The sequence below is a fragment of the Rattus norvegicus genome, chromosome 8 (genome assembly GCF_021556685.1).
Source record: "Rattus norvegicus strain SHRSP/BbbUtx chromosome 8, alternate assembly SHRSP_T2T, whole genome shotgun sequence".
Lineage (NCBI taxonomy): Eukaryota > Metazoa > Chordata > Mammalia > Rodentia > Muridae > Rattus > Rattus norvegicus.
This window is the reverse complement of record NC_141541.1, coordinates 73,590,010-73,615,439: the sequence shown is the minus strand read 5'-3', so window position 1 is coordinate 73,615,439 and position 25,430 is coordinate 73,590,010. Positions and strand designations below refer to the sequence as shown.

Here is a 25,430-nt window from a genome sequence, read left to right as displayed (position 1 = left end):
GACCGTGCAGCTGGGCAACTTGTTTCTCATTTTCAAGAGACAGGAGCTGCAGCTCATTTATAAGGCCATGAACATGACGAGCTATGTGAAAATCCTTGAGACCCCTGTTTGGCTCACATCACTCGACTCCTGTGACTTGGGTGCTTCCGCAGAGGGGGGCAGGGACGGGGACGGGGAGGGGGAGGGGAAGCATGAGTCAAAAACTCTGCCCCAGCTCCTTTCTCCATCAGTTTTACTCTGGCTTTCTTCCCCATTGTTCTGAACAACAGCCCCCTGTCAGGCGGCCATTTCAGGTAGTCCTTTCAGGCTTCAGGTTGGGGTACCCACCTGCATGTGCAGGTAGGTGTAGGAGTGGAGAGAGTGCCCCCTCACTGCCACATACTGCCCCTGGGGTGGACCTTCACCCTTCATAAACAGCCTCTGTCATCAGGTTTCTTCTAATGATCCAGTTTGAGTAAGCCATTTTCCTGGCAAGAGCCTGCTGGCTGCGTGCCTGTCCCCTCTGGCCCTCAGCAATCCGGGCACCAGTCACCCAGCAGTTAAATTCGGGCACAGTAAAGCACATTGGTAAGTGTCCATCTCAAAGATTGATCTGGTTGTACAGTGACTGGAACCAGAGAAATGCCTTCCGGGTAGGGGTGGTGTTTCCATGACCGGAAGCTGGAGCCTTGCCTCCCCAAGCCACTTTGAGAGGAAACAATGATCTTTAAGAACCCCTATGTGGCAAAACTGGGAATGGGAGCAAGACATGAGAGCTCTTGGCCATGACTGCTGGGTAAGGAATCCAACAGGCCAGCAGCTCCAACTTCTAGGTTAGGTCTGGCCCTCTTCTCCTGGCTAGGTCTGAAGGTAGCCAAATTTAACAACGGACTCCTTCCTGCCCCAAAAGAAGAGCTTGGGAGGCCCCTACTGTGGACTAGGAAGTGCCATCTGTGATAAGCATTTTGCTGTGCATTTTGTGATGGGGTCAGGGAGGGAGCTGTGCACAGGCCCACGGGGAGGAGAGCCAGCAGAGTAGCAGGAATGCTCTAGCTGCTAGCCCAGACTTTCTGGATTCAAAACCATTCCTAGGGCCTTCTGATTGGGTGCCTCTAGACAGCTGTTTAGCCTTTGAACATCAGGTGGGCCTCTGGTAGTGGGCACAGTAACAATGCCTAAACTCAAGGGCTATAAGGAACATAGAAAGAATGTCAGACCAGTAGTGCCTGGCTCATGTTAATGAACCAGAAAGCTTTCTACCTCAAGGAAGGACTGTGGGTTATCTCAGCATTAGCAAGCAGCTGGTCTGGCTGTAAGTTGGGAGGGGCTCTTTGCCTGGGAAGCATCGGCCATCATTCCTCCCATCAGGGCATTGTCTCTAGAACACAAACCCAGATCCCTCACCATTGAGGGGACTGGGACAGTGCTCCCCAGGAGGGGTACCCTTAGCTGGGTTGTGCAGAGGGCTTGCCCTGGTACAGATACCAAGAATATGCTGTACCTCTGACCTGTTCCTGAGGCCCTGCAGCCCTGAGAAGCTCAAAATACAACCTTTAGCATCAGCCTCTTACCTTGAAACTTCCTCCTTAAATCCCCCACCCCCTACCCAAAAAAAGCTCAGAACTGCCCCTAGAGTACTCAGACTGTGTGTGTGTGTGTGTGTGTGTGTCTGTGTGTGTGTGTCTGTGTGTCTGTGTGTGTGTGTGTCTGTGTGTCTGTGTGTTTACCACATCCAGCAGAGAGCTTAGCTGTGTGTAGCAGAAGTTAGGGAGTTCAGCTAGTTAAGGACCAGACTGGAAGGCCTTGGGTTTACTCAGAGCTCCCTGGGATGGGCAAAGGCAGCATTCAGTGGCACAGGCTCTGTGTGAGGAGCAGATCTCACTTCTCCAAGGCCAGGACCAGAAGGGGGGCTCTCAAGGATCCAATAGTACATCCCAAAGTAAGCTGGCTCCAAGCAGTGACATGTGTCCACTCCTGGTCAAGGGAGGACAGGGCACCTTGACAATGCGCTAAGATGGCTCACAGCAAGGGGAGGGGCTGCTCCCCCAAGTGCTTGGGAGTTACCTAAGCACAGAGCTTGCTTAAGTTCTTGGAATTGCCTAGTTACTAAGGGAACGTGGAATTAGGCTAAGCCATGCCCTGGGGCTTGTCCCAGGTCCCCCAGCTCCCCAGGACCCTAGCATCTATCTTTGTATCCTCATCTGGAACCAAGTGAATGTCTCTGTTCAACCTGGAAACATTTTCTTAGTGACAAAATAAACCAAGTCATAGGTTAAAAATCTTGAGCAGAGAAACATCAGATGACGCCACATGGGCAATTGCCCAGGGGACACAGAGCTTGCCTCTCCTGAATGGGTGGCCTTATAAGGACAGGTTCAGGAGGAGAGTGGGTAGGAGGGAGGGCCACCAGCAGTGGCAGCAGTCTTGGAGGCTGGGGGGTGGGTGCCCCACCACTGGGCAGGGTATGGAACCAGCAGGCATTCTTGGCTAGGACTCATTCTACAGGGGAAGCTGGCCAAATGCAGCCCCAGGAACCCCTGCTCCTCACCACACCCACCCCCGCCTTTCACTCCCATCATCTGCCCAGACAGCAACCTGTGTTACACCAGCCTTCAAGCCAGCCCAACTCTGGCAGCTCATTGAAGGACTGAGACCATTTCCTGTTTTTGGTTTTGTTTTGTTTTTTCCGTCCACTTTCCCCCTGACCTATGCCCAGCTGGTATGCCTGGCAATAAGGTTATGTATATTGGGAGAATCAGTGAATGTATTTAAAAAACAAAAACAAAAACAAAACAAAACAAAAAAGCAAGCAAGAAAACGAAACACCCAGGGTCTGATGTAGCCCACGTTGACCTCAAAGTCTAGCTGTAGCTAAGAATGATTTCTGATTCTCTTGCCGCTGCCTCCTGGTGCTGGCATCGCCAGTATGAAACCCTGATCCTGGTTTATATGGTACTGGAGTTTGGATCCAAAGTTTTGTGCATGTTAGGCAAGCATTCAACCAACTGGGCCATACCCTAGACATAGCCACAGAACCAAACAAGTTGTCCTTTGGTGGCAGTTTTGACTCATGACCTGGACAGCAGCTCCTGGAACACAGATGGGAGCTGGGAGGCGTAGAAGGGGGATGAAATGGGGGAATGAGATGGAGCAGGGACAGGATGGGGACTATCCTAAGAGAGTCCTGTTTGTCCACGTGTTCCCGTGACATAACACACATAAGAACAAAGGCTTGGCCCCTAGGGGCCAAAGGAGACGTTACTGTCCCCAAGGTGGTCCTCCCCCATTAGGAAAGACTCCCCTGAGTCCCTGAGGCCCAGATCCTCCTTACGGTAGGACTCATGGTCAGGGTTGAAAATCTGGGTTCACCATGGTCTAAGGTCAGCAAACGGCCACGTGCTCTCTGCGTGATCAGCCGAGACTTCTCTAACAGCAGGCAGACAAGGATGGGGGAGGGGCTACATGGCAGATTTGGACTCAGGGAATGAAGGGAAGGGCTGACAGATGGGGAAGGTTCTGGAAGAGATTCAGGGCTGAGTTCTCCACCAACTAAGATCTAGTGGGTGTGCTTCTCTACTGTCCCCTTTATGCAAAGGTCAAGGCTGAGAGAAGACTGTGGCAGCACCTTGGCCAGCACTCCTCCCACCGCAGGAGAAGCTCGACAGCTGCAGGAGGCAGACTCGGTTGGTGGACAAAGGAGGGAGGGGAGCTGTGCCTTGGCAGCCTTGCCTAGGCACTGGCCTCTGGGAGGGCCTGCCCTATCTGCACATCAGCCAGGGGGCTAGGAACTCATGGCCACACAGAAACCCTTCCTTGCTCTCATTCCTTTCTAAAATAGGAATGTCCCATGTATGATATAAGCAGTTTGTAACCATTCATCACAGATTATATGGGGAAAGCACTTCCCCGTGAAGCAGCCTGAATCATGACCCCCTGAAGGGATTCTGTCCTAATTCCCAGCACCTGTGAACCTGTCATTTCCCGTGTGGAATGGACTTTGCATGTGGATTGGACGAGGCACCTTGAGAAGGCAGATCATCCTGGATCATGGGCCCAGGATAATCATCAGGGTGCTTCAGAGGAAGTGGCCAAGGGTAAGATGGACAGAGGACATCTTGCATTTTGTTCCCTGAGGACACAATGAGCTTGAGAGCTCAGCCTGAAGTGGCTTCTAAGACAACTGTCCTGTCCAACTGGGATCCTTCCTTCTTCACCCCAGTGGCATGCATCTCCGAGGAAATTTAGAGGGGACCAAAAAAGGAGAAGACATCTAAGAGGACAGCGGGGTCACGGGAAGCAAGACTGGATCTGCTTTTTGGGCCTGGCTTGGCTTTGCCTGGGGCTTAGACTACAGCACCTCCGTGGTCTCCCCTGTAGTGGTCTAACTTCAGGTAGCCTGTGTGTGTCATCTGCTGATATCCTGACCCTTAATATGAGTCATGCAGTCACCATTTCCCAACTGGTCCTCCCATAGTCCTTTATTTTGGATGTTTTCTTTAACTGCTGATCAGAGAGGCGTGGTCCCTGGGGGAGAGGATTGCTCAGGGGTTCTGAGTTTGGATACAGATGCTGCTGTGTTTCCTTCTGTAGCTGTGGAAATAAATGAGAAAACCAGACATTTCCGACCCACAGTTTGAGAAGTTCCAGCCGACAGTCACTCAGTTCTGTCATTTGGGGTCCGTGTGGGGGATGGGCAGAGGGCTCTGCTGTCCTCAGGAGCCCTGGGTAACTGTCCCTAACTTGCTGTTCAGCTTACAGAGGTCCTCAGTTCACAGCTGAACAGGGCAGTGAAGCCCTGACAGACAAGGGCACTCTCCTTGGGTTTTCCACAGACCCGGGCTCCAGCTTGATTTACAGACCAAAGAAAATGAGAGAGAATGAACCCAAGAACTTTGGGTCAGAGGCAGGGCACTAGCCCTTTGGCCTCTGACCTCTGCTTGCCTGAGTCACAGGCCACTCCACAGTTTGGTCCCCTTAGTCCCCGGAGGTCTCTTAAACGCAGGCTAGAAGCAACTCCAACCTTCTCAACCCCACCACACTCTCCCCGCTGCCTCTAGAAAGTGGGAGGCGGCTGTTTGAGATCTACGGGTACCTAGGCCTCTCTGAGCTGCACGGTGAGCATGCGATGCTTTGTTAGACCTAGCAGTTTTGCTGCTAACATTGCTGCTTTTGCTTTGTTTTTCGAGATAAGTTTTCTCTGTGTAGCGATGGCTCTCCTGTAATTCTATAGACCAGGCTAAACTTGAATTCAAGAATCTATCTGTCTCTGCTCCCCCCCCCCCCCAGTGATGGGATTAAAGGCATGTGACACCACACCTGAGTTTGGTCTTGTTAGGTTTTGTTTATTTTATTTTATTTCATTTATTATGATTACTGTGTTTGGTTTTCTTAAGACGGGGTTTCTCTATGCAACCCTGGCTGTCCTGGAACTCACTGTGTAGACCAGGATGGCCTTGAACTCAGAGATCCGCCTGCCTCTGCAGCTCCAGTGCTAGGACTAAAGGTGTGTGCCACCACCACCAGCAGCATTATCTTTTAATGATACAGCTGGGATGGGTGGCAGGACTGACCTCACTGTCAGTCATGCATCAAACAGCGTCCTGGCTTGTCACTGGGCACAGGCTACCAGCTCCTCCAGGGCTTGTTCACGCTGGTTGCCGTGGACCAACAGCACCTCCTTGATACGGTCTTGCTGGAAGCCCATGTCACTGAACTGCTGCCAGAGCCTCAGGAACTCCCCTGCCTGAAGAGGAGGCACAAAGGGTACTTTATCACTGGGCCTCAGTCCTGAGTATCCCCGTCTCCGGTGCCTACAGACCCTCCAACCATCCCAGAAAACTGCACTCCCTTCACTAAGGAAGCCTGACGCTGGCCACTGCCTGGCATCTTCCTCTTCCTCTGGGGACATGGAGAAAGAAGGTGCTTCTCTAAGTCAGTGCTTTCTCCCCAGTGTGAGCAGGCCCGTTCTCTTCTGACCAGTCCACACGCTGCTCTGGGGGCACTGCACCCCTGCACCCCATGCTTCCATTCCCTAGAGACCAAGGGGGAGGCCCAGCTGACCTGATGCTCGGAGAACTGGAACATCTCCATGGCCTCGTCCACCAGTGCCTCATCGTAGCCCTGCCGCAGCAGCCTTTCACAGGCACTGAGGTAGCCGAGAAACTGGGCCAAAGAAGACAGACAGTAAGAGGAGTGTCAGGGGTATGCTGGGGAACCACCCGAGGGTCTCACTAAGGCCATGCATACTGGACAACCCGTCACAGGTAAGAGGAAGCCAACAGACTCAGAACAGGCTTCCTTTGAGAGCAGGTCCTCAATAAATGTTCCAAGTTGAGGGAGAGAATCCAAGAAAAGGGCTGTTCATATGTTCACAGAGCCTAAGTGGGGTCCGGGACAGGCTTTAAGCAAGTAACTCAACCTCACCTCAGCCACCACATATCCTTCCATCAGCTTAGCCATCCTTCTCAGAGGAGCGCCTAAATGCAAAAAAGAACCTCCTCGCCTATCTCTATGCACCCTCCTCAGCCCCACACACACCGGGCCACAGTCTGCACTAGAGCTGGGGAGGGAAGCGCCAGGAAGTTTCTCCTGGAGCACTTCTCCCTGAAAACCTGTTCTAATCACTCCCTGATTCCATCATGGGGGCAGGGCTTCTCTTGCCTTCAGGGTAAGTAGCATCACTTGAGGCTCATTAGGTCCAGGCTAGCCTTCCTACTGGAAGCTTGAGGCTCGCCAGTAATATAGCATGACCTGACTCAAAACACAGACAATGAAAAACTAAGCATTGCCTTAAGGTAGTTACGTTGGTGGAGTGCTTGCCTATTGTGTATGAGGTCCAGTCCCCAGCATGTAACTGGGGACGATGGTGCACTGGGGAGGTTCAGAAGTTCAAGGTCAAGGCTGAGGAGCTGGCTCCGTGGGTCAGAGGGCTTGTATCATAATGTGAGGACCCAAGTTCAAGTGCCCAGCCCCCCCCCCACACATAAAAATCTGGATGTTGCCACATACCAGCATTGTAGAGGCAAAGCAGAATGCCGGGAGCTGGGAGGCTGCCAGCCTAGCCCTGGATTCAGTGGGAGATCTTGTCTCAAGGGAATGGAGCAGAGAATGACAGACCAGGACATTTTCTCTGGTCTCTCATGCACTCATTAGTGTCTGCGTTTGCACACACGTTTACACAAATACAACATACACACACACTAATAATTTAAGTTAAAGATCACTCTTAGCTACATAGTGAGTTTGAAGCCAGCCTGGCCATATGAAACCCTGTCTCCCAAACAAATGTGCCCCCTTTAACCTACTCTGGCCTGCTCACAGTCTCAGCTTCCTCATTTTCTCCAGGCCTCTGTCCAACTCCCCATCCAAGGCAGGCCCTGTTCTCCTCCTAGGAGGCCTCTGCAAACTCTGTCTTTACTGGGCCATCCCTGGGGCTCTTAGGCTCCGCCCACCCAGTGCCACTCGCACTGCTTCATCCTGTATTTATGTCCAGTCACTTCCGTCCCACAGTGGGAGGTTAGTCAGTCAGCACTGCACCAGCAGGGGAGGCAAAGGAGCACAAAGAATGCACCATGTTCATAAAACGAATTAAGAACAACAGTCAAGGAACTCACAGCTTAGTGGAGGAGATAAACCAGACACGGGAGGCTATGCCAGGGCTGGGCAAATCACATCAGGGGACAGGTGCCAGCCCAAGGCTCTAGGCTGTGAGAACCATGTGTGTGGCTGGGAAGGAGTAGGTCGGGTTTCTGCTGACCTTCAGAGCGGGCTGGGGCACAGACTGTCTAGCCATGTGGTTTTCAAACTCTTGGAGCTCTTGGTCTTCCCAGCACAGGGAGCTTCAGCAAGCAGCGGCTAAGAGCAGGCAGCCCGGACCTGGAGGCCAAATGGCTGGGGAAGCACGAAGGGAGCCTGATCTCCTGAGAGAGGAACTGTGGGACGCCCAGACCTGGCTCTGAGCGCATGTGAAAGCCATACACCCCAATCCCTCACAGCTGAGGGCATGGAGGGACTGGCAGAGCCGAGGGCTTGTCAAAGAGCCTTAGAACGAGGCTCCATATCACTGAACTCTCAGAGCCTCTCTGTCACTCTGACCAGCTGCCGAGAGCTGCAGGAGGGGATCTGAGCTGGCATGACAGTAGACAGGGACTAGGGAGAAACTGTCACCTCCAGACAGGGAGGGGGACAGGGGACAGATGGTGAATGCTCCTTCACAGCACACGTTCTCAGCCTTGGTGCTTGTCACTACTCAGGGAGCTTTGAACACTACTGATAGGGTCTCACCAGCAGAGAGCTTCGTGACTGGTTTGGGACAGAGCCTGGACTTGGGGGACAATCTTAAGTCTCTCCAGGTGGTTTGTTTGTTTATTTGTTTTGTTTCATTTGAGACAAGGTTTCTCTCTGTCTCCCTGGCTATCCTGGAACTTACTCTGTAGACCAGGCTGGCCTCGAACTAAGACCTGCCTGTGCCTCCTGCGTGCTAGGATTAAATGTGTGCACCACCACCCAGCACAATTCTCTGGGTGATTTTAACTTTAAAAAGCATTTACTCAGAGCTGTGTATGTAGCCCATGCCTTTAATCCTAGCACTGGGAAACAGGCGGGAGGATCTCTGAGTTCCGGGCCAGCCTGGTAGCATAGCAAGTTTTTACCAGCCAAGAGACCGTGTCTCAAGAATGCTTTATTTATTATTAATTGTGTCTGGATGATGTGTGGCGAAGGGGGAAGAACACATGAACGCTATGTGTGGACACCAGGGGGCAACTTCTGAGTCAATTCTCCGCCCACCTTTACCAGCCCAGGTTCTCCGGGTTTCTCCTCCATCTGCTGAGTCTTACGGCTGCCCTTCCAGGAGATTCTAAAGTGCAGCCAAGTCTGCAAATCACAGGCTCACCAAAGAGCTGACTCCCCATATGCCATGCCAAACTCCTTGTCAGGACCATCTGCAGATCCACTGATGGTTCCCTGGGAACCAGGCCTGGGGGCTTGTACTGCTCAGTCGGTTGGCTTCCGGGCCTGTGGGACTATAGAAGCCCCCAGGCTTGCCTCAGGCTCAAGGTGGATAAGGATGTCACCTCAGGCCCCAGGATAAAGTCCCAGGAGTTACTGATTCCAAACATATACTCCTCAAAGAAACCCTCAAAGGGAGCCTGGTTTATCTAGTATCCCTTAGTGGACCTGCACTTGGCCCATGAACAGCCTCCTGTGTCACTCATGCTTGTCCTCCAGGCTGCACAGGACACATCAAGGCTGGGAAGGGAGGGAAGGGGAGAGAGAGGGGAGGGAGGGAAGGAGAGTGAGCAATGCCTACACTTGTTTCCACATTTCTCTAAGTCCCCATAAGCCAATGTCCTCTCTTGTGGGCCATCTGTTATTTATCTAGGACAGAAGGGACTTACTAAATAAAACATCTTTCAAGGGGCAGGGGGGTGGGGGTGGGGGTGTCAATCCAAATTGGTTCTAATGCTTTGTCTTAATTCAGCTCCAGACCTGAGGATCCCTTACCACCCCCTCCCCCACCCCCACCCCTGCTGGCTTTGACTGGTAATAAAGAATTGTCATACAGCCAATGGCTGGGCAGGGAGGCAGAGGAGGACTTTCAGATATCAGGGGTGGGGATGGAGTGCAGGGGTGGGGGGCGTGGGCAATGGACCAAGGGAGAAAGGAAGAGGAGAGGATAATTCCCGTGATGGGGAAGAAAAGAGAGTAGACTTAAATGCCCACCATCATGTAAGAATCCAGGAAAGTGGCTCTTAATCACTTCCCTGATTAAGTCTGGGGCAGCAGAGATGAAATGTAGATTTTAAAAGATGGTAACTCAGGGATACCAGAGGGAAGTGTGTGCTAGCGCTGGAGAGGTTTAGAAGTACCCAGCCATCGAACTAGTCAAGGCATATCAAAATTAGCTGGCCTGGGTGTGTGTGTGTGTGTGTGTGTGGGTGTGTGTGTGTGTGTGTCATTTGTGAATCCAGAGCTCTTGGGTGGGTGCAATGCGTGTGTACAACACGCCGGGAACCAATTAACTAATTCTCCATTACAGAAGGAGGTGAGGAATCATTACCTGCCTTGGGGTCAGCTTCCCAACTACAAAGAATCCCGATGTTTAGAAAATGGTGTAGAGTGGAGCTGGCACACTGGGAGGTTAAGGGAGTTAAGTGTGGGTTAAGGGAGTGGCATTCACTGACACAGCCCATCCCTGGTCACAGTCCTCTCACAAGGCCCTTTTGTGTATTAGGTCATGTATCAAAGTTCTGACCTAGGCTTCAATGTACCCCTAATTGGCCCCCACTTTTCTTTTTCTTTCCTGAGTCCCAGGAGCCTGCCTCTCATCCTCCCACAGCTAGGCTGGTTAGGTAGCACCCTGTATTGTCCTGTAACAGAAGCCCTGGTTATCTCAGAGTCAGAGCTCCCCTAGCCTTGATGTCCACCTCGGTGTGTGGAACACTCAGGAAACCTTCTCTGTGGTAGGCTGACAATGGTTAAGGTTCTTTTGTAAACTTTCCAACCACAAGGCAGAGTCCTCTTCTACCCTTTAAGTCTGGACTGGTCTATGAGTTGGAAATAACTGAACAATTTGAAGGCTAGACCCAGGTGACCTTGAAGCTTTGTTCTTATACTCTTGGAATGAACTGGCCTAGTTTTCTGAAGAAATGGACTGGACTGAGGCAGCCGTCCTAACTGAGTCAGCAAATATCACATAGAGGTAAGAGACTATCTAAAAGGATGTGACAGTATCTGAGGGAGATACCTGAGGCTGACTTATTTATGTGTGGCCTTTACACGTATTTGCACACACTCAAGCACATGCACATGCACATGCTCTCTCTCTCTCTCTCTCTCTCTCTCTCTCTCTCTCTTAGAGATTGTCCTATTAGACAGTTCTAGAGAGGTCTTGCCTGCCTAAAGCTTCAGGCTCCATTTGGAAGGACTAGGATAGGGGTTCGACTATGGAGAGCCTTAAATGGCCATAGGGATTTCTGGGGAAGTCCTGTGGAGGAGAGAACAATGAGGCCTAAAAATTCGATCACTAGCTTGGCAATTTGGGCCAAGTTGAGGTTCTACCTCTAAAGTTGAAGCAAGGGCAGAGCCTCTGGATCAGTGGTGGAGAGTTGGCCTACTACGCGCAAGGCCCTGTGCTGACCTCCAGCACTGCAAGAGAGGACACAGGTCACCTTTCCTGGCTGTAGCATGCAGCCCCTCAGCCCTGGGCCCACTCACCTGGCTCAGGCTCTGCCTCCCTGTCTTCTGCAGTGCCACGATGGCCCTTCCCAGGGGATAGCCCAAGGCGACCACTGGCCTGATGAGGTCTTGCTCCTCTTTGGTCAGGGCAGACAGCAGGTCAGGTGCTGAATCAGGATGCAGTCTACAGGAGGCGAGGGGCTGGGGTGTCTCCCTAAGAGGTGGCAAGCAGGTGTATGGGCTGAGGGACTGAAATACAGACAAGATGGCATGTCAGTAAGCACAGGAGGTCACAGTATGGCTGAACATCTGAAGATGCGTCCTACTTTCTGCCCACTGTGGAGAGCGTTGGGTCCTGCAGGCCCTGGTTCTCACTTTCTGTTCCCTTTCTCAGATGTCAACAGACCCATCTTAGAACGACCTCGTCAGACTGCTAGGAGGCATAAATCAGAGCGTGAGCATGGTGATTAATTAGCAGAGGGCCCAGTATGCAGAAGCTGTCAGCAAGAACTACTGTCTCCCTTCGGCCTTGCAATGCTGCCAATGAAATACGATAGGTAGTCGGGGTGTGGTGGTACACGCCTGTAGTCATAGCTACTTGGGAGCTGAGGCAGGGGGATTGCTTGACTCCGGGAATTCAAGTTGAGCCTCGGTAGCATAGTGAGAGGCCAGATGAGGAAGAAAGACCAAAAGACAGACAAAGTGTATAGCTCAGAGGGTAGCATGCTTGCCTAGAACTCACAAGGTCCTGGGTTCAGTACACAGAGCTTGGCAGTGTAAACCTGTAACCCCAGATGCAAGAGGATAAAAAGTTCAAAGTTATCCTCAGCTACCATTACACAGCAAGTTTGAGGTCAACCTGGGCTACATAAGATTCTGTCTGGGGGAGGGGGGGAGAGAGAGAGAGAGAGAGAATATGCAATTACAGAATTTACAGATTGAAGCCAGGTCCAGAGAAGGCAGTGATCCAACCCAGTACCCATTTGTGATGTGAACCCACCTTGAGGCCGCCATATCCAGTAACTTAGTGAGAGGAACTGTCTCCCTAGCCACACTCTCTTGCAGTTTGGTTAAGCTAAGCCCAATGACAGAACTTGGCATGTAGAGTTCTCAGGCAAATGCTACACTACCAAAGGTAGCTTGAAGAGTTCCTGTGTTTGACTGGCACTATGACTAAGAATCAAACTAGCAGGTCATTGGTGGCACACCATCAGACCTCTCCCCTCCCCTGAGGGAAAACCTTGCCCTTGGGGTCCTGGTGCACGCTTGGAGCTATGAACTTCCCACTGCTACCACATCACAGGGGATGCTCTGCGATGACCCCCTCCTTTCCACTCTAAGTTGGGGAGCACTCAGATCTGAGCAGTGCCATCACTTGTCTTTGAAAGACTTAGCTGAAGTCTGCCTGGGTTTCCTTATGCCTCATCCTCCTGCCCCAGCTCTGCCCCACCAGTGTTCCTCAAGTTAACTGTTTTAGACAATGTCTTGTTTTATAACTATGTAGCCTTAAAGTAGCCACATAGCGAAGGCTGGCCTCACATTGGCAATCCTTAGGCTTCAGTCTCCCGAGTTGCTCCGACTACAAGTGTGTGCCACCATGTTCTGCTAATTAAGTTGATCATCCCTGGGTTCGGTCCCCAGCTCCGAAAAAAAGAACCAAAAAAAAAAAAAATTAAGTTGATCATAATCAGAAAAGAGCCATTCTGGCATCAATACCTGGCATCTGTCCAGCTCTCAAAGCCCTCCTTTGTCACGCTGACCCATATGTAAGTAGAGACCATGGCACAGGGTGGTCTAGCGACTCAGCCAGACTTCCTAGACTCTGTCTTTTGGGTTTAATTTCTCCTTGGTCTTACTCTGTAGCAACTCAGTTTCTAACTGTGGGGCACAAAGCCATCTCAGAGCCACCACATTCTGCTGCCAGTCTGGATCTACCTCAATCTTCCTGGTGCCAGGGCTTGCAGACTCTGAAATGTACTCATTGGGGTGGGAGTGGAGCGGGATTTCACTTAAAAGGAAAATATATATACAAAATTGTATATATACACCTGAGCTGCCCACGCTTAGGTTTCTCTGGATTCTGGGCTCACTTCTTTCCTGGGAACTGACTATGTACTCCCTCTACCCTGGTCTTCCTAGCCCTGTCTGTCTTCAGCCCTGTCTGTCAAAAACTGATCTCATAGCCAAGCCTGGGCTTCTCTCCACATCCTTTTGACCAATCCTCTTTTTCCTATGGGTGTCTGGTGGGAAGCAACTGAATCTTTTTTGACTGAGCCTCCAGCTTCTCCAGGCTTCTCAGCAAGAAACCTTAGATCTGAGTCTTCAACAGGCATCCATTGAGCGCCCCCTGCCTGTGAGGTCTACTGCTAGGTGCAGGAAACAAAAATAATGAGGGGTTGGGGATTTAGCTCAGTGGTAGAGCGCTCGCCTAGCAAGCGCAAGGCTCTGGGTTCGGTCCCCAGCTCCAAAAAAGAAAAAAAAAAAAAAAGAAAAATAATGTTATCCCACCCTTCAACTAAAAGAATTCATATTACATTGCAAGAGAAAGATGGAGGTTATTAATCGTTGTGATGTGTGCCCCTGTGTGAAATCAAGGGAGCCTCTGGATAGAATATACTAGGCTGCAGGAAGGACGACAGGGCCCGGTGAGAGCAGGTGAGAAGGGAGCACTGTAGGGAGGAAACGGGCCCTAGATTGGGGACCCTTAACTTGGCTTGGGGCCTGTGGCCTTGGAGGAGAGTTCTTACAGCTACTGTAGGCTTGTGGCTCCGCAATGGAGGCATGGCGCCAGCAGTGGAGGGTCGTGGGGGCAGCTCGGAGACGTTGGGGGGCTGAAGTGCTGGGCCAGGGGTTGGAGCTGGGCTGGCGCTCAGGCTCAGCGTGCGGTGGGCTCGGAAGCGGTGCAGGAGGGCTCGAGGACTTGTGGCTAGTCTGCTCTCCGAGAGCCGTCGCCTGGCATCAGCCAGCTCAGACCTCATGTTTCGAAGCACATCCAGGGAGCAGCGACGATGGCTTGTAGGGGAACCGGGCTGAGGGCTGCTGGAGTCCATCCCTTCCTCGCTGGTAGAGGAGGCCTCTTCCTCGTCCCTCTTCTCTTCTGTTTCTTCCTCCTCCTCGTCCTCCTCCTCAGGAGGTTCTTGCTGTCCAGTCTCTGGGTCTCTGATTTCCGCAGGTGCAGGCACCTGACTGTAGTTTGGATTCACCAGCAGGAACCAGGCTGGAGGGGCTGATGCAATCCCCAGGTCATTGCACTGATGGGGGCAAGATCCTCGGACAGCTGCTTCCACCCAGAAGAGAGCCTTCTTTTCCAGGCTGAAGTCATACTGCAGAGAGTCCAGGACATGAGGCTCAGCTGTGGCAAGCCACGGCCATGAGGCATAGCTTGGGGACCCTGTTCAATTGTCAGTTGGGGAAATTTCCTGGCTCTAAACTTTAGGTATCCTCAGAGACCACTCCCACCTTCCCTTAGAGATAATTCTGGGGCCAATGGACATCATAACAAATTAGTGGTAAACCTTGGCATGACGGACAAATCAAGTGATAATTAATAAAGTAATCAGAGTAAATGCTAATATATATAAAAATCCTCCACTCGGGGCTGGAGAGATGGTTCAGCGGTTAAGAGCACTGGTTGCTCTTCCAAAGGACCCTGGTTTAAATTCCCAGCACCCATGTGTCAGCTCACAACTTTCTGTAACTCCAGCTCCAGGGTATCTGACACTCTCACACATACATACCATGCAGGCAAAACACCCACGCACAGAAAATTGAACACACACACACACACACACACACACACACACACACAAATAAAATCATTCATCATCCAACATGTCACTGAGCAACAGCTACCTCAAAACACTCTTGCATCCGCCTGGGGCCTTAGTTTCGACAGCAGAGGGCTTGCTTAGCATACAGAAAGCTCTGGGTTCCAACCCCAGCACCACACAGACTGGGTATGGCTGTGCACACCTGTGAGCTCAGCCCTTGAGAAGTAGAGGCAGGAAATCAGGGAATTCAAGATTCTTCTTGACCACACAGTGACTTAAGACCATCCTAGGCTACCTGAAGCCCTGTCTACAACAACAACAACAAAACAAAACAAACCTCCAAAAACAAACAGACAAAACCCACCAGCAATTACTGAATAAATCTTCATTCTCTGGACCTCAGGTTTCTCATGAGCAAACCTGGTAAGAGCTGAACCGCTTTTTATTCCTGTTTTGGTTTTGACGTGTGTTCACTACGTAGCCCAGGCTGCATGGGAACCCAGGCTCTTCCGGCCTCAGCCTCCTCAGTGCTTGGATTGAGTAGCACATGCTACCACGCACGGGAGCACCAGACCAACTTCAAAGTTCCTGGGAATCTTAACTTTTAGTAACGAACTATAGAAATGATCCCTGAAAGTATAGTCTTGAATCTTAACTTTTAAATCTGTGTCTACTCTGTGATACTATGGGTAACTATTCCACTTTAGCCACAGCTGCAGCCCCATGTTTTAGTAAAAATGCAACATATTTCTCCCCTAGACTTGACTCCATGGAAAGTTAAGTCGTTTTTGTCCTGAAGTTGCCTGTGGTACCAACCCGGCAGAGCACGAGACTCTTTTGAGCCTCCAGCAGTGTGCTCGCTCTGGCTGTGGACTCCTAACCGCCCCGTGATGTGCCCGCAGAGCTACTTGCACTGTTTTTGGATAGGGTCTTTCTAGGTAGCCCTGGCTGTCCTGGAACTTGATCTGTAGACCAGGCTCTACCTGCCTCTGCCTCCCGGGTGCTAGGATTAAAGGTGTGCACCCAGCTAGCTGTTTGTACTTTTTTTAAAAAGATTTATTTATTTATTTCATGCATATGAATATACTGTAGCTGTCTTCAGACACACCAGAAGAGGGCATCAGATCCCATTACAGATGGTTGTGAGCCACCATGTGGTTGCTGGGATTTGAACTCAGGACCTCTGGAAGAGCAGTCAGTGCTCTTAACCGCTGAGCCATCCCTCCAGCCCCTGTTTGTACTTTTAACAGAGGATTCTGGAGATAGTCTTATCAAGAGGGACTCTAACAGCTGATGAGAAGAGAGGACGAACTGGAGTATGCTGGCAGTCACAAGCAGTTCCCACAGGTGGCTCACACAGCTCTCAGCTGACCTGGGTAAACAACCTCATTGTCCAGACACCAGCCTTCTCCACGGAACCTAGTGACTTATATTCAAATTGCCCGGACTATTGGAAAGCAACCCAAGCTTCCCTTTACAATCAAGAGACAGGCCCCAGGGGCTCAGCCTCAGACATCAGATCCAAGGACAAAGCTAGACACTCAAATCCACTTACCATCGTGCCCAGTAGGAGTTCTCTACAGTCCCGGACACTGAGCTCAGGCACAGGGTGGGGCTCTGTGTCCATCACAAAGCCCTTGGGCACCTTGAAGGGGACACCATCGAGGGCATTCATTCTGCCAGAGAATGGTGACAGTCTCAGAAGGGCTGAGCAAGTAGCCAGATGGCAGGGAGAGCGTGTCGGGTTCTCAGAACTGGGCTCAGGCCACACTCTCCTAATGCGGTGGCCCTCACAGCTGGAAGGAAAAGATGTAGCAGCCAGTGTTGTTCAGAGAAGAAATGAGTAAAACCCAGAGCTGTTTTATGTCTAAGTTACATTATCAGGCATGTCCAAGCCGGGCCCACAGGCTGCATGCACCCCAAGATAGCTATGAATAGGGCCCAATAGAAAACTATAAACTTACTTAAAACATTACGAGATTATTTTTCAATTATTTTCCTGGTTTGGTAATTCAAACCTGGGGCGTTCTTCTGCAAGTTGTCCCCCAACCTCCGCATAAATGCTACAATGTATATGCACGTGCATATATATAATAATGAAATAATAGATTTTTAAAGAACAACAACAACAAAAAAGTATACATCTCTATAGGCTAAAAGGCAACTTCCTCAACTGAGGAATCTAACCAATTACAGCAAACACTCCATTCCACAGTAAATAATGAAAGATGTTCTTAGGGCTGGCGGTGAAGCAAGGTATCAGACTACCAGCTCTTCTGTTTAGCATGTCACCAGATGCTAGCTTGTGCAAGAAGGGAGAAAGCTAATACAGAAACAGATTGGAAAGAAGGAAAACAACTGTTATTTGTAGATGACACAGTTATTAGAGCCAAGTCCAAAGGAATCTTATGAACAGAACTCTTCGAATTAGTAACACGATTTGGAAAGGACACTGGATACACAGTCGACATACAAAGTAACTTTTCCCTATATGCAAACAACAAGCCATGTAAAAGCATTTTTAAAATGTAATTAAAGAAGCAGGGCCTGGTGGCCCACACCTCTAATCCGCCCCCCCCCCCCCCCCGCACTTTGAGGGGGAGGCAGGCATCTCTGTGAGTTCACAGGCAGCCTGATCTACAAAGAGAGTTCCTGGCCAGCCAGGGCTGTTACACAGAGAAACCCTGCCTTGAAAAACCTAAATAAATAAATAAATAAATAAATAAATAAATAAATAAATAAATTGATCAAAGAGTGACTTATTAAAAGATAGACAACTGGTATTTACTGATATTATAGCCACCAACAGGACTTAATCTAACACAGTATATGTAAGGCCTCTACATAGAAAACTAAAAACTAGAGCACTTGCCTAGGAAGCACAAGGCCCTGGGTTCGGTCCCCAGCTCCGAAAAAAAGAACCAAAAAAAAAAAAAAAAAAAAAAAGAAAAAGAAAACTAAAACCTATTAGATTAAATGGAGGAACATACTCTGGTCGAAAATGATCAACTTCAATATATAATTCTCTGCAAACTAATGTACAGATCCCAAGGATCAAAATTCTATCACAGTTTTGGTGTAACTTGGCATGCTAATTCTAAAATTAAATGGGATACAAAGAACCAAGAAAAGCCAGGACAGTTTCTTTTACCTTGTATGTATATCTGCATGAATGCAGCTGATTCCTGGGATCCTGTGCACAGTTTCCCAGAGAGTGCTGGATCGCCTGGGGTGGAGATGCAGGCAGTTGAGAGCTGCTGGACACGGGGTTTGGAGCCTAACTGTTGGCCTCTGTACGCACAGAAAGTGCTTGTAAGCACTGAGCCATCTCCCTAGCACCAGGCAATCTTAAGGAAAGAATGCAAGAGGGCAGAGATATGGGAAAGAGGCATACCAAGAGAGACAGATGGAGAACCCGAACTCTACCACTGGGAGACAGAATTTGGAGAGTATCTGTGAGTCCAAGCTAGCCCGTTCTAGAAGTGAGGGCCAAGCAGTCAGGGCTACATAGTAAGACCCTTTTTTCAAAAGCTAAAAAACAAGCAAACAAACCAAAACAACAAACAAGCAAACACTAATATCCCCCAACCAACCAACCAACCAACCAACCAACCAACCAACCAACCAACCGTGGGTGGCAGGTGACCCAAGTCCCTTCACAGGCAGCAGAAGAGTGAATAGTGCAGAGGCAGATCACACAATACAGACCCTTGACTAATGAGATATTTTGCTCTGTAGAACAGTAGAAAAGACTTTTCAATAAATGTTCTGAGTCAACATAATATCCGTCTTGGGCCTGAAGACATAGTGCAATGGTAGTGTCCCTTGCTCCGCATGAAAGAACCTCAGGACTGGGAATCACTGGCTTCTCCCTCACCTCATGTGCTAACTTCAACCCTACAGTTCTAGATGTAAACGGCAAAGACAAGACAATGAAGCTTAAAGAGTATATGCCATCGTGTTGGGATAAACAAATATTTCTCTTTTAAATTTGGAATGTTTTGCCTGCCTGCATGTTGTGCCCTGTGCTTTTAGAGACTAGGAGAGGACCTCAGATGTCCTGGAACTGTGTCACAGTTGTAAGCCACCATGTGTAGGTGCTGGGAACTAAACCAGGTCCATTCAAAGAGCAGCAAGGGCTCCCAACAGGTGGGTCATCTTTCTATTCTAGAACAGATCCTTCTGAGTGTTTGTAAGTCGTTCACTTTATTAAACCGATCTGAAAACTGAGCACAGGTAAGCCTTTGGCTGCGTTACCATCTCAGCCCACGCCCAGGGAGACCAAAGCCTTCACATGTCTCAAGCTGGGGGAACAAAAACGGAAACCATGATGACTGAATATTTGAAAATAAAAACAAAAATTAAAAAGTATTAAGGCAGAAACATTTTTTTAAAATCTGCAATGAGTATAATTTATGCAAAAGCAATACTGTCACTTCCCTTTCATGAACTCGGCACGGACTGAGCCATCTTCCTTTCTAGAGTAGGGGGAAGGACTTCCTGTAACAAGCATCTCATTGGAATTATTAAACAAAAATGTACAATCAATGTTCAGCCACAGAGTACAACCTCGAGGATGCTGGTCCAACCAACCGCGGTCGCCTTCGCTGTTGCAGTTTTTAAACCCTGAGTCAACAGCACCAGAACAAAACAAAACAAAAATTAAAACAAAACACAAAGCCATGCCGATGTTGTCTTATGTTTGTTTTCCTGCACAGGTTAGGTTTTGTTGAGAAAAGTTGTACCCAGAGCACTGTCGGTGGGTGGTGAAGCAGCCGGATTCATTGTTCTTCTGCTTGTCCAGCCACATTGGCTGGACAGTAAACAGCAAGGTCGGGATGCGGCTGCCAATCCAGGGTACCTGTGCTCAGAGAAGCAATGACCTCCATCTTCTCAGAGCTGGGAGCCAGAGCAGTGATCTCCTGCACCTTGCTGATGATACCTGGGTACATGGTGGTGCCACCGACATCACTAGTTGGCATGGAGGCCTTTACAGATGTCGGCATCACACTTTACAATGAAAATGACAGTTTTCTGGATGTCGCCAGATTTCATAGCCAGGAAGGAAAGCTGGAAGAATGCCTGGACGCAATGGAACTGCTTTTTGCCAATAGTGATGGCCTGGTTGTAGGGTAGCTAGTAGCTCTTCTCCAGGGAGGAGGAGGATGCAGCAATGGCTGGCTCTTGTTCCAAGTCCGGGATGACATAGCCCGGCTTCTCCTCGATGTCATGGACAACTTCCCTTTCGGCTGTGGCAAAAGCTGTAGCCATGCTCAGTCAAGATCTTCATGGGGTAATCTTTCAGGTCTAAGACAGCCAGGTTCATATGCAGGATGGTGTGGGTTAGAGCACAACCCTCGTAGATGGGCACATTGGGGTGAGAGTGTAGTCCTTGTAGATGAGAGCAGCACAGATGACTCTGTCTCCAGAGTTCACGGTTCCATCCGGGTTGTGCAGGAACAGCAGATCCTGAGTGCTTATGCAATGGCTGAGTGGTTATGAAATGGCTGAGTGGTTATGAAATGGCTGAGTGGTTATGCAAATGGGAGTTTGGGGCTGCTTTGGAAAGAAGTTTACAAAAAGACCAAGGATACAGAGGTCTGGGTGGCATAGGTCTATGATCCCAGCTACTCAGAAGTCTGAGAGAAGCAGGAGCATCACAAGTTCAATGCCTACCTGGGCTTTAGAATGAGGTTAAGTCTAGCCTGGGCAATTTAGTGATATTCTACGTAAAGGTAAGAGAAGGGCTGGGGCTATAGAGCGCAAGAGCTCAGTGGCAGAGTGCTTGCTTAGCAGACAAGAAGCCCTTGGTCAATTGTCCAGTATCACGTGTATATAAATACACACAAAGAAAAATACTAGCGATGAAGACAATACTGATAAACTGGATTAAAGTTAGAAGTCCTAGTCCTCCATGCATGTAAGGAAGTGGTCAGTACTGGTCCATAGTATCTACCAAGGCTGAAATCCTAGAATTAAAAACTCATCTACATATCACTTAGCTTTTGGATGGCATTGTATAGTATTCGCCCTTGGTTTAGTAATGCAAGGAGTTCACTGTTTTGGAAAAAAGCAAAACAAAACAGCGACAAAACAAAGCAAAAAAAACAAAACAACAACAACAACAACAACAACAAAAACCAACCTCTTTCACATGGATTTAACCTCAAAGTAAGTACAAAGTAACCTGATCATATATAGCCTGACAGTTTGCAAACAGTAGGAGCCTGGACCAGGGTGTGGCTCTGGTTCCACACATTAATCTGTCATCACCAACAGGACGACACAAAACCCTGCTGCTTGGGGTCACTGGGCGGTCATCCTGTTCCTAGCTGGACAGCCTTGTGGAGAGCTAGGGTGGGTAATCTGGGAGCAAAAAACAGGTCACGTGATGGCAGGTGGCTAAAGCCCTTAATTCCCCTATCTCCTCCCCCATCTGTCTGTTCTCATCAGTGTCTTCCTGCCTTTAGGACTCAACGCTTCATGCCGGAATTCACATCCCTGCACCTCAGCGGGTAGCTCTCTATGCCCCTCTATGAGGGAGATCAAGCAAATCTTGGGGTAACCACCACAATCTGCTTGATTGGCTCATTGTTACGGGGACCAGTGAGGTCAAAGGGTGTTACAGGAGGCTCAGGAAAATTCCACAGGTTTTACTATCGTCAGATTTAGCTTTCAGTCTCAGCTATCACTGAAATCTTGAATTACAGAGACGGGTCCAGCTTCTATTGAGGCTCAAGTGTAAAATCTTGTCCACTTGAGATACAGACAAAACAATCCCTCTCTCCTCATCTTCCACTTGACATCTGCATCCCTAACAACTGTTTTCTGCACAGTCCTGAATGGGCTTCTAGTTTGAAGATTCTGAGGATCTATCTCTTTCTGAAGAACAGCAAGGGGCCAGGGTGAACTCAGAGCTAGTTAGAACATTTAACGATGCACCGAGGAGTGCCTCTGGGAGGGAGGGGCGGCCTTGTCCTTGTGGGGCTTGGGAAAGCTTTAGGAAACAGATCGGATTTGCCTGGCTATCAAAGGGTAGGAGGATGAATTGTGAGCTGGAAAAGAATCAAGAGCAGGCATCCGGAGAAGGAACAGGAAGCAGATACAAGACCCTGCAGGATGGGGTGATGGGTCACAAATATGTAAATGCTGTGTGCAGTCTGCAGCAAGACTCTTGGGTAGATTGGGGTCCTCCTGGGGAGGATTCTGAATTTTGAGTTCTGACTCCAAACACTAGGTGGCCGAGAAAGCCCTGAGGTATTGGGGTAGGGTGGGGGTGGGGGTGGGGGTGCACAAGGAAAGCAGGGGTATTCGTGCTTCAATGACTCCGAAAACTACAGTCCAGCACTTCTCAGATTCCCAGCTGAGGCCTGTCCACCGGCAACATCTAGGTACGGGGCTGGGGACTGGAATGGGGTCTCACAGAATGACTCTCCGATGTCTTCTAAAGGACTGCATCCTTGCTTAGAGCTTCAATTACCTGCCAGCAACCCTCACATTCTGTCCCTTCACCTGCCTCTAAAGCTCCTCCAAGTGCTTCTAACTCGAGTGAATTTCACCTTTCTTCCCCCAAATAAACCCCCTTCCCCAGAGCTTTGTCTCATGGTATGATGATGACCCATCCAGGTGCCGACTCACTCAGACACTTACTCTTACCACCTCCCATCTCAAATCCTCCTCGAAGTTTAAGAGTGTGCACGTCACCCTATGTCCATGGCTACCATGCTGGTGGCACACCTCACTGGCACAACTCACTTCCGTTCATATTCTTGTGTGCTATTACTATTACTGTATTTTTGTTCCACACCCAGAAGCAGGATCATTTCAAGCTGCAAAATTAAGCTCCAATCCTTCCTCTTTTCATAGCCCTCAGATGCTTTCCAAATAAAAATTAAACTTCTGGAGATTTGCAATAGCTCAATTCTTAGCCATGTAGCCCCAGCCCGAATGCCCTCCATTTGCAGTGGTCCCTTGGCCCCAACAGCATCCCTGCCAGCTACTCCTGATACTGTCTCCGTTTGGGTCTCTTCTCTCATACACTATTTAAAAGCTTTTATTTTCCCCAGAGCTGAAACATCACCTGCCTACAGCAGCCTTCTCCAGGAACCTTCCTGAATCATGTTAAAGGCAGTTCCTCCAGACCATCCTTGAATTTCTAAACAGCCGAGGAGGCCTTCAATTTCTGATACTCCTGCCTTCACCCCTTAAGCATGGGAATCTGGTTTTATGGGGTGCTAAGGATTGAAGGACTTCATGCATGCTAGGCAAGGATTCTGCTAACTGATGTACATTTCTACCTCCCCCTGCCCATCCTCTCTGTCCCCAGTGTACTCAGTGAACCAGGACACACATGCAGGTAGGACAGTAACAGGACAGTCTGTCTTACAGGACAGTTTATACGATCTCATTTAAATGTGCTATGTCTGAAGACAATTCCCACTTAGAACCTTCAAGGTTCTCAAAACAATTGTATCAATGGGTATCTTCCTTCTAGCCCACGTCCTTTGTGGGGTCTTGGGGTATTTTTTTAGCATCCACAGGCACTTTTTATGAAATATCTGGGGGATGAGACTACGGAGGTGTCAGCATGTCCTTTGTAGCACCATCATAGTGACAACGAAGAGCTCTATCTGCCAAGCTATGAGGAAGTCAAGGCTAGTCTGAGGGAGTAAGATGGAGAACCATCAATACCAGGAAGCCAGGAATCCTGTCTACTCCTTATCCTCTTAGCACCTAAATTACAGTACCCAGAAAAATGGAAAACAAAAAGCCATCTTCCAAAGGACACAGCTCAAATCCTGGCTTCTTCATCTTCACATGAATAAGGTCAACAACTGTCTGCTGACGTGCAGTTACACAAGTCTAACGCCATCTGCCTCAAACACCTCATTTTTTTGCTTCAGAGATTATGATAAACAAATGCATTCCAAAGGCAAATGGAATCTGCTTTGGAAACAAAATCTTCAGCTGCAGCCAGGCGTGGCACATCGGGAACTTCTGTGTAGACATACGAAAACGTACAGTACAAAGTTCACTCAGCTTAACTCACAAAGTGAACCAGAATGATAAATCAGCTGAAAGAAGTTTGTTTTTTTAATGTATCATTCAAAAAAAATGAAGCTAGTTAGAAATAAGACATAATTTGTTCTTACCTTGTGATTCCCAGGAGGGCTTCTCTGGGACAGAATATGAAGACGTGAGCCGTACAACAGCTGGAGTAATCCCAGCTAAGCTTTGTAAAGTCACATGGACGCAGACCGGGAAGGGTTTAGAGTGATTAAACTGGTTGGCTTGTTGCATCTAATTCTCAGACAGCACAAGCTCGGGTACTCCAGCTGGAGTAATACTTAGTGTTACTCCAATGGCCTGCTACTCTCCCTGTATTTGTCCAGTTCTTCCTGTGAGTCTCACACAAGTCCTGAGCATGTGTTTTATGTTGTTCGTGTAATATGACTGAACTAGGGCCGGAGCAGTGGCTTAGTGGTGTAAGCATTGGCTGCTCTTCCAGAGCACGCAGGGTTTGATCTCCAGTACCTACAAGGTGGCTCAGAACCCTCCTCCAACTCCAGGAGAGCTGGCTCTCTATTCTTGCCTGTTGAGCCCAGGCATGCGTGTAGTACAAAGGCATACATACAGGCAAAGCATCCATACACGTCACATATTTTTTTTTAAATTAAGAATGTGATAAGTTGGGGTTGGGGGATTTAGCTCAGTGGTAGAGCGCTTGCTTAGCAAGCGCAAGGCCCTGGGTTCAGTCCTCAGCTCCGAAAAAAAAAATAACAACAAAAAAAGTATGTGATAAGTTAAAAATTAGCTTTCTGATTAACCTTTGGATTTTATTTTTCTATCATTCATTCACATTTGATAGGAGAATTTAGGTAAAAGTGGAAAAAAACAAAAAAAAAAAACAAAAAATGAATTGGCAAAGGGCTGAAGGCTCAACAAATTATTGATCCAAATTCTGTGGACTGGAAAGACTAAGAACCAGGCTGGGGGTGTAGTCAGGGGTAAAGCACTCGCCTGCATCTTTCTAAGCCTGGAAAGAAACTGTGGCTGGTGCCACTGCATCTCACAGACAGGCAGTACACAAGGAAACTTGGAAAACGAAAACTGAACAAAAATAATGCTTGCTGTATAAAAGTCTTGCTGGCACTGAGCGTAGAGAACAGCTTTTCTCCATCTAAGGCTCTTCCTTTTCTGAGTCAGCGGCTGAGCCTCCCCAGTTCCTACCCATCATTGCTGGTGTCCAGTGATAAGGCTGACATGGAAACTCCTACTCCATCTTTAGTCTCTGCTCCTCCCGGCAGCTCTTCTCACAGCAGGAAGTGCAGAGTTCAAACAAAAAGGAGCACAGGCCTGTGGGTTAGGTGAAGTTACTCTGATCAGACCTTAACACATGCTGGGAAAGACAGCCCCAAATCCCTAGCTGCACAGTGTAACGCACAAGCAGAGCCACCAGAGCAAACTATAGAGAGGGCAAAGGTGTCAGTGTGTTACACCCAC

General features: G+C 49.1%; 1 protein-coding gene and 1 pseudogene across 5 annotated transcripts; both read right to left on the bottom strand.

Moving 5' to 3' along the window:
• Positions 1–5,300: 5,300 nt before the first annotated feature.
• Positions 5,301–24,137, bottom strand: Ubap1l (ubiquitin associated protein 1-like). 5 transcript variants are annotated; one of them, XM_087563881.1, is made up of 7 exons: positions 19,497–20,432; positions 18,079–18,153; positions 16,483–16,723; positions 13,905–14,480; positions 11,197–11,406; positions 6,040–6,141; positions 5,301–5,722 (listed from the first exon to the last, which is right to left on the bottom strand). In XM_087563881.1, the coding sequence occupies exons 3-7, from the start codon at positions 16,600–16,602 to the stop codon at positions 5,588–5,590; spliced, it is 1,143 nt and encodes a 380-aa protein (XP_087420007.1). In that variant the 5' UTR covers positions 16,603–16,723; positions 18,079–18,153; positions 19,497–20,432; the 3' UTR covers positions 5,301–5,587.
• On the bottom strand, positions 15,500–15,573 carry LOC148004208 (small nucleolar RNA U3; annotated as a pseudogene).
• Positions 24,138–25,430: the final 1,293 nt, after the last annotated feature.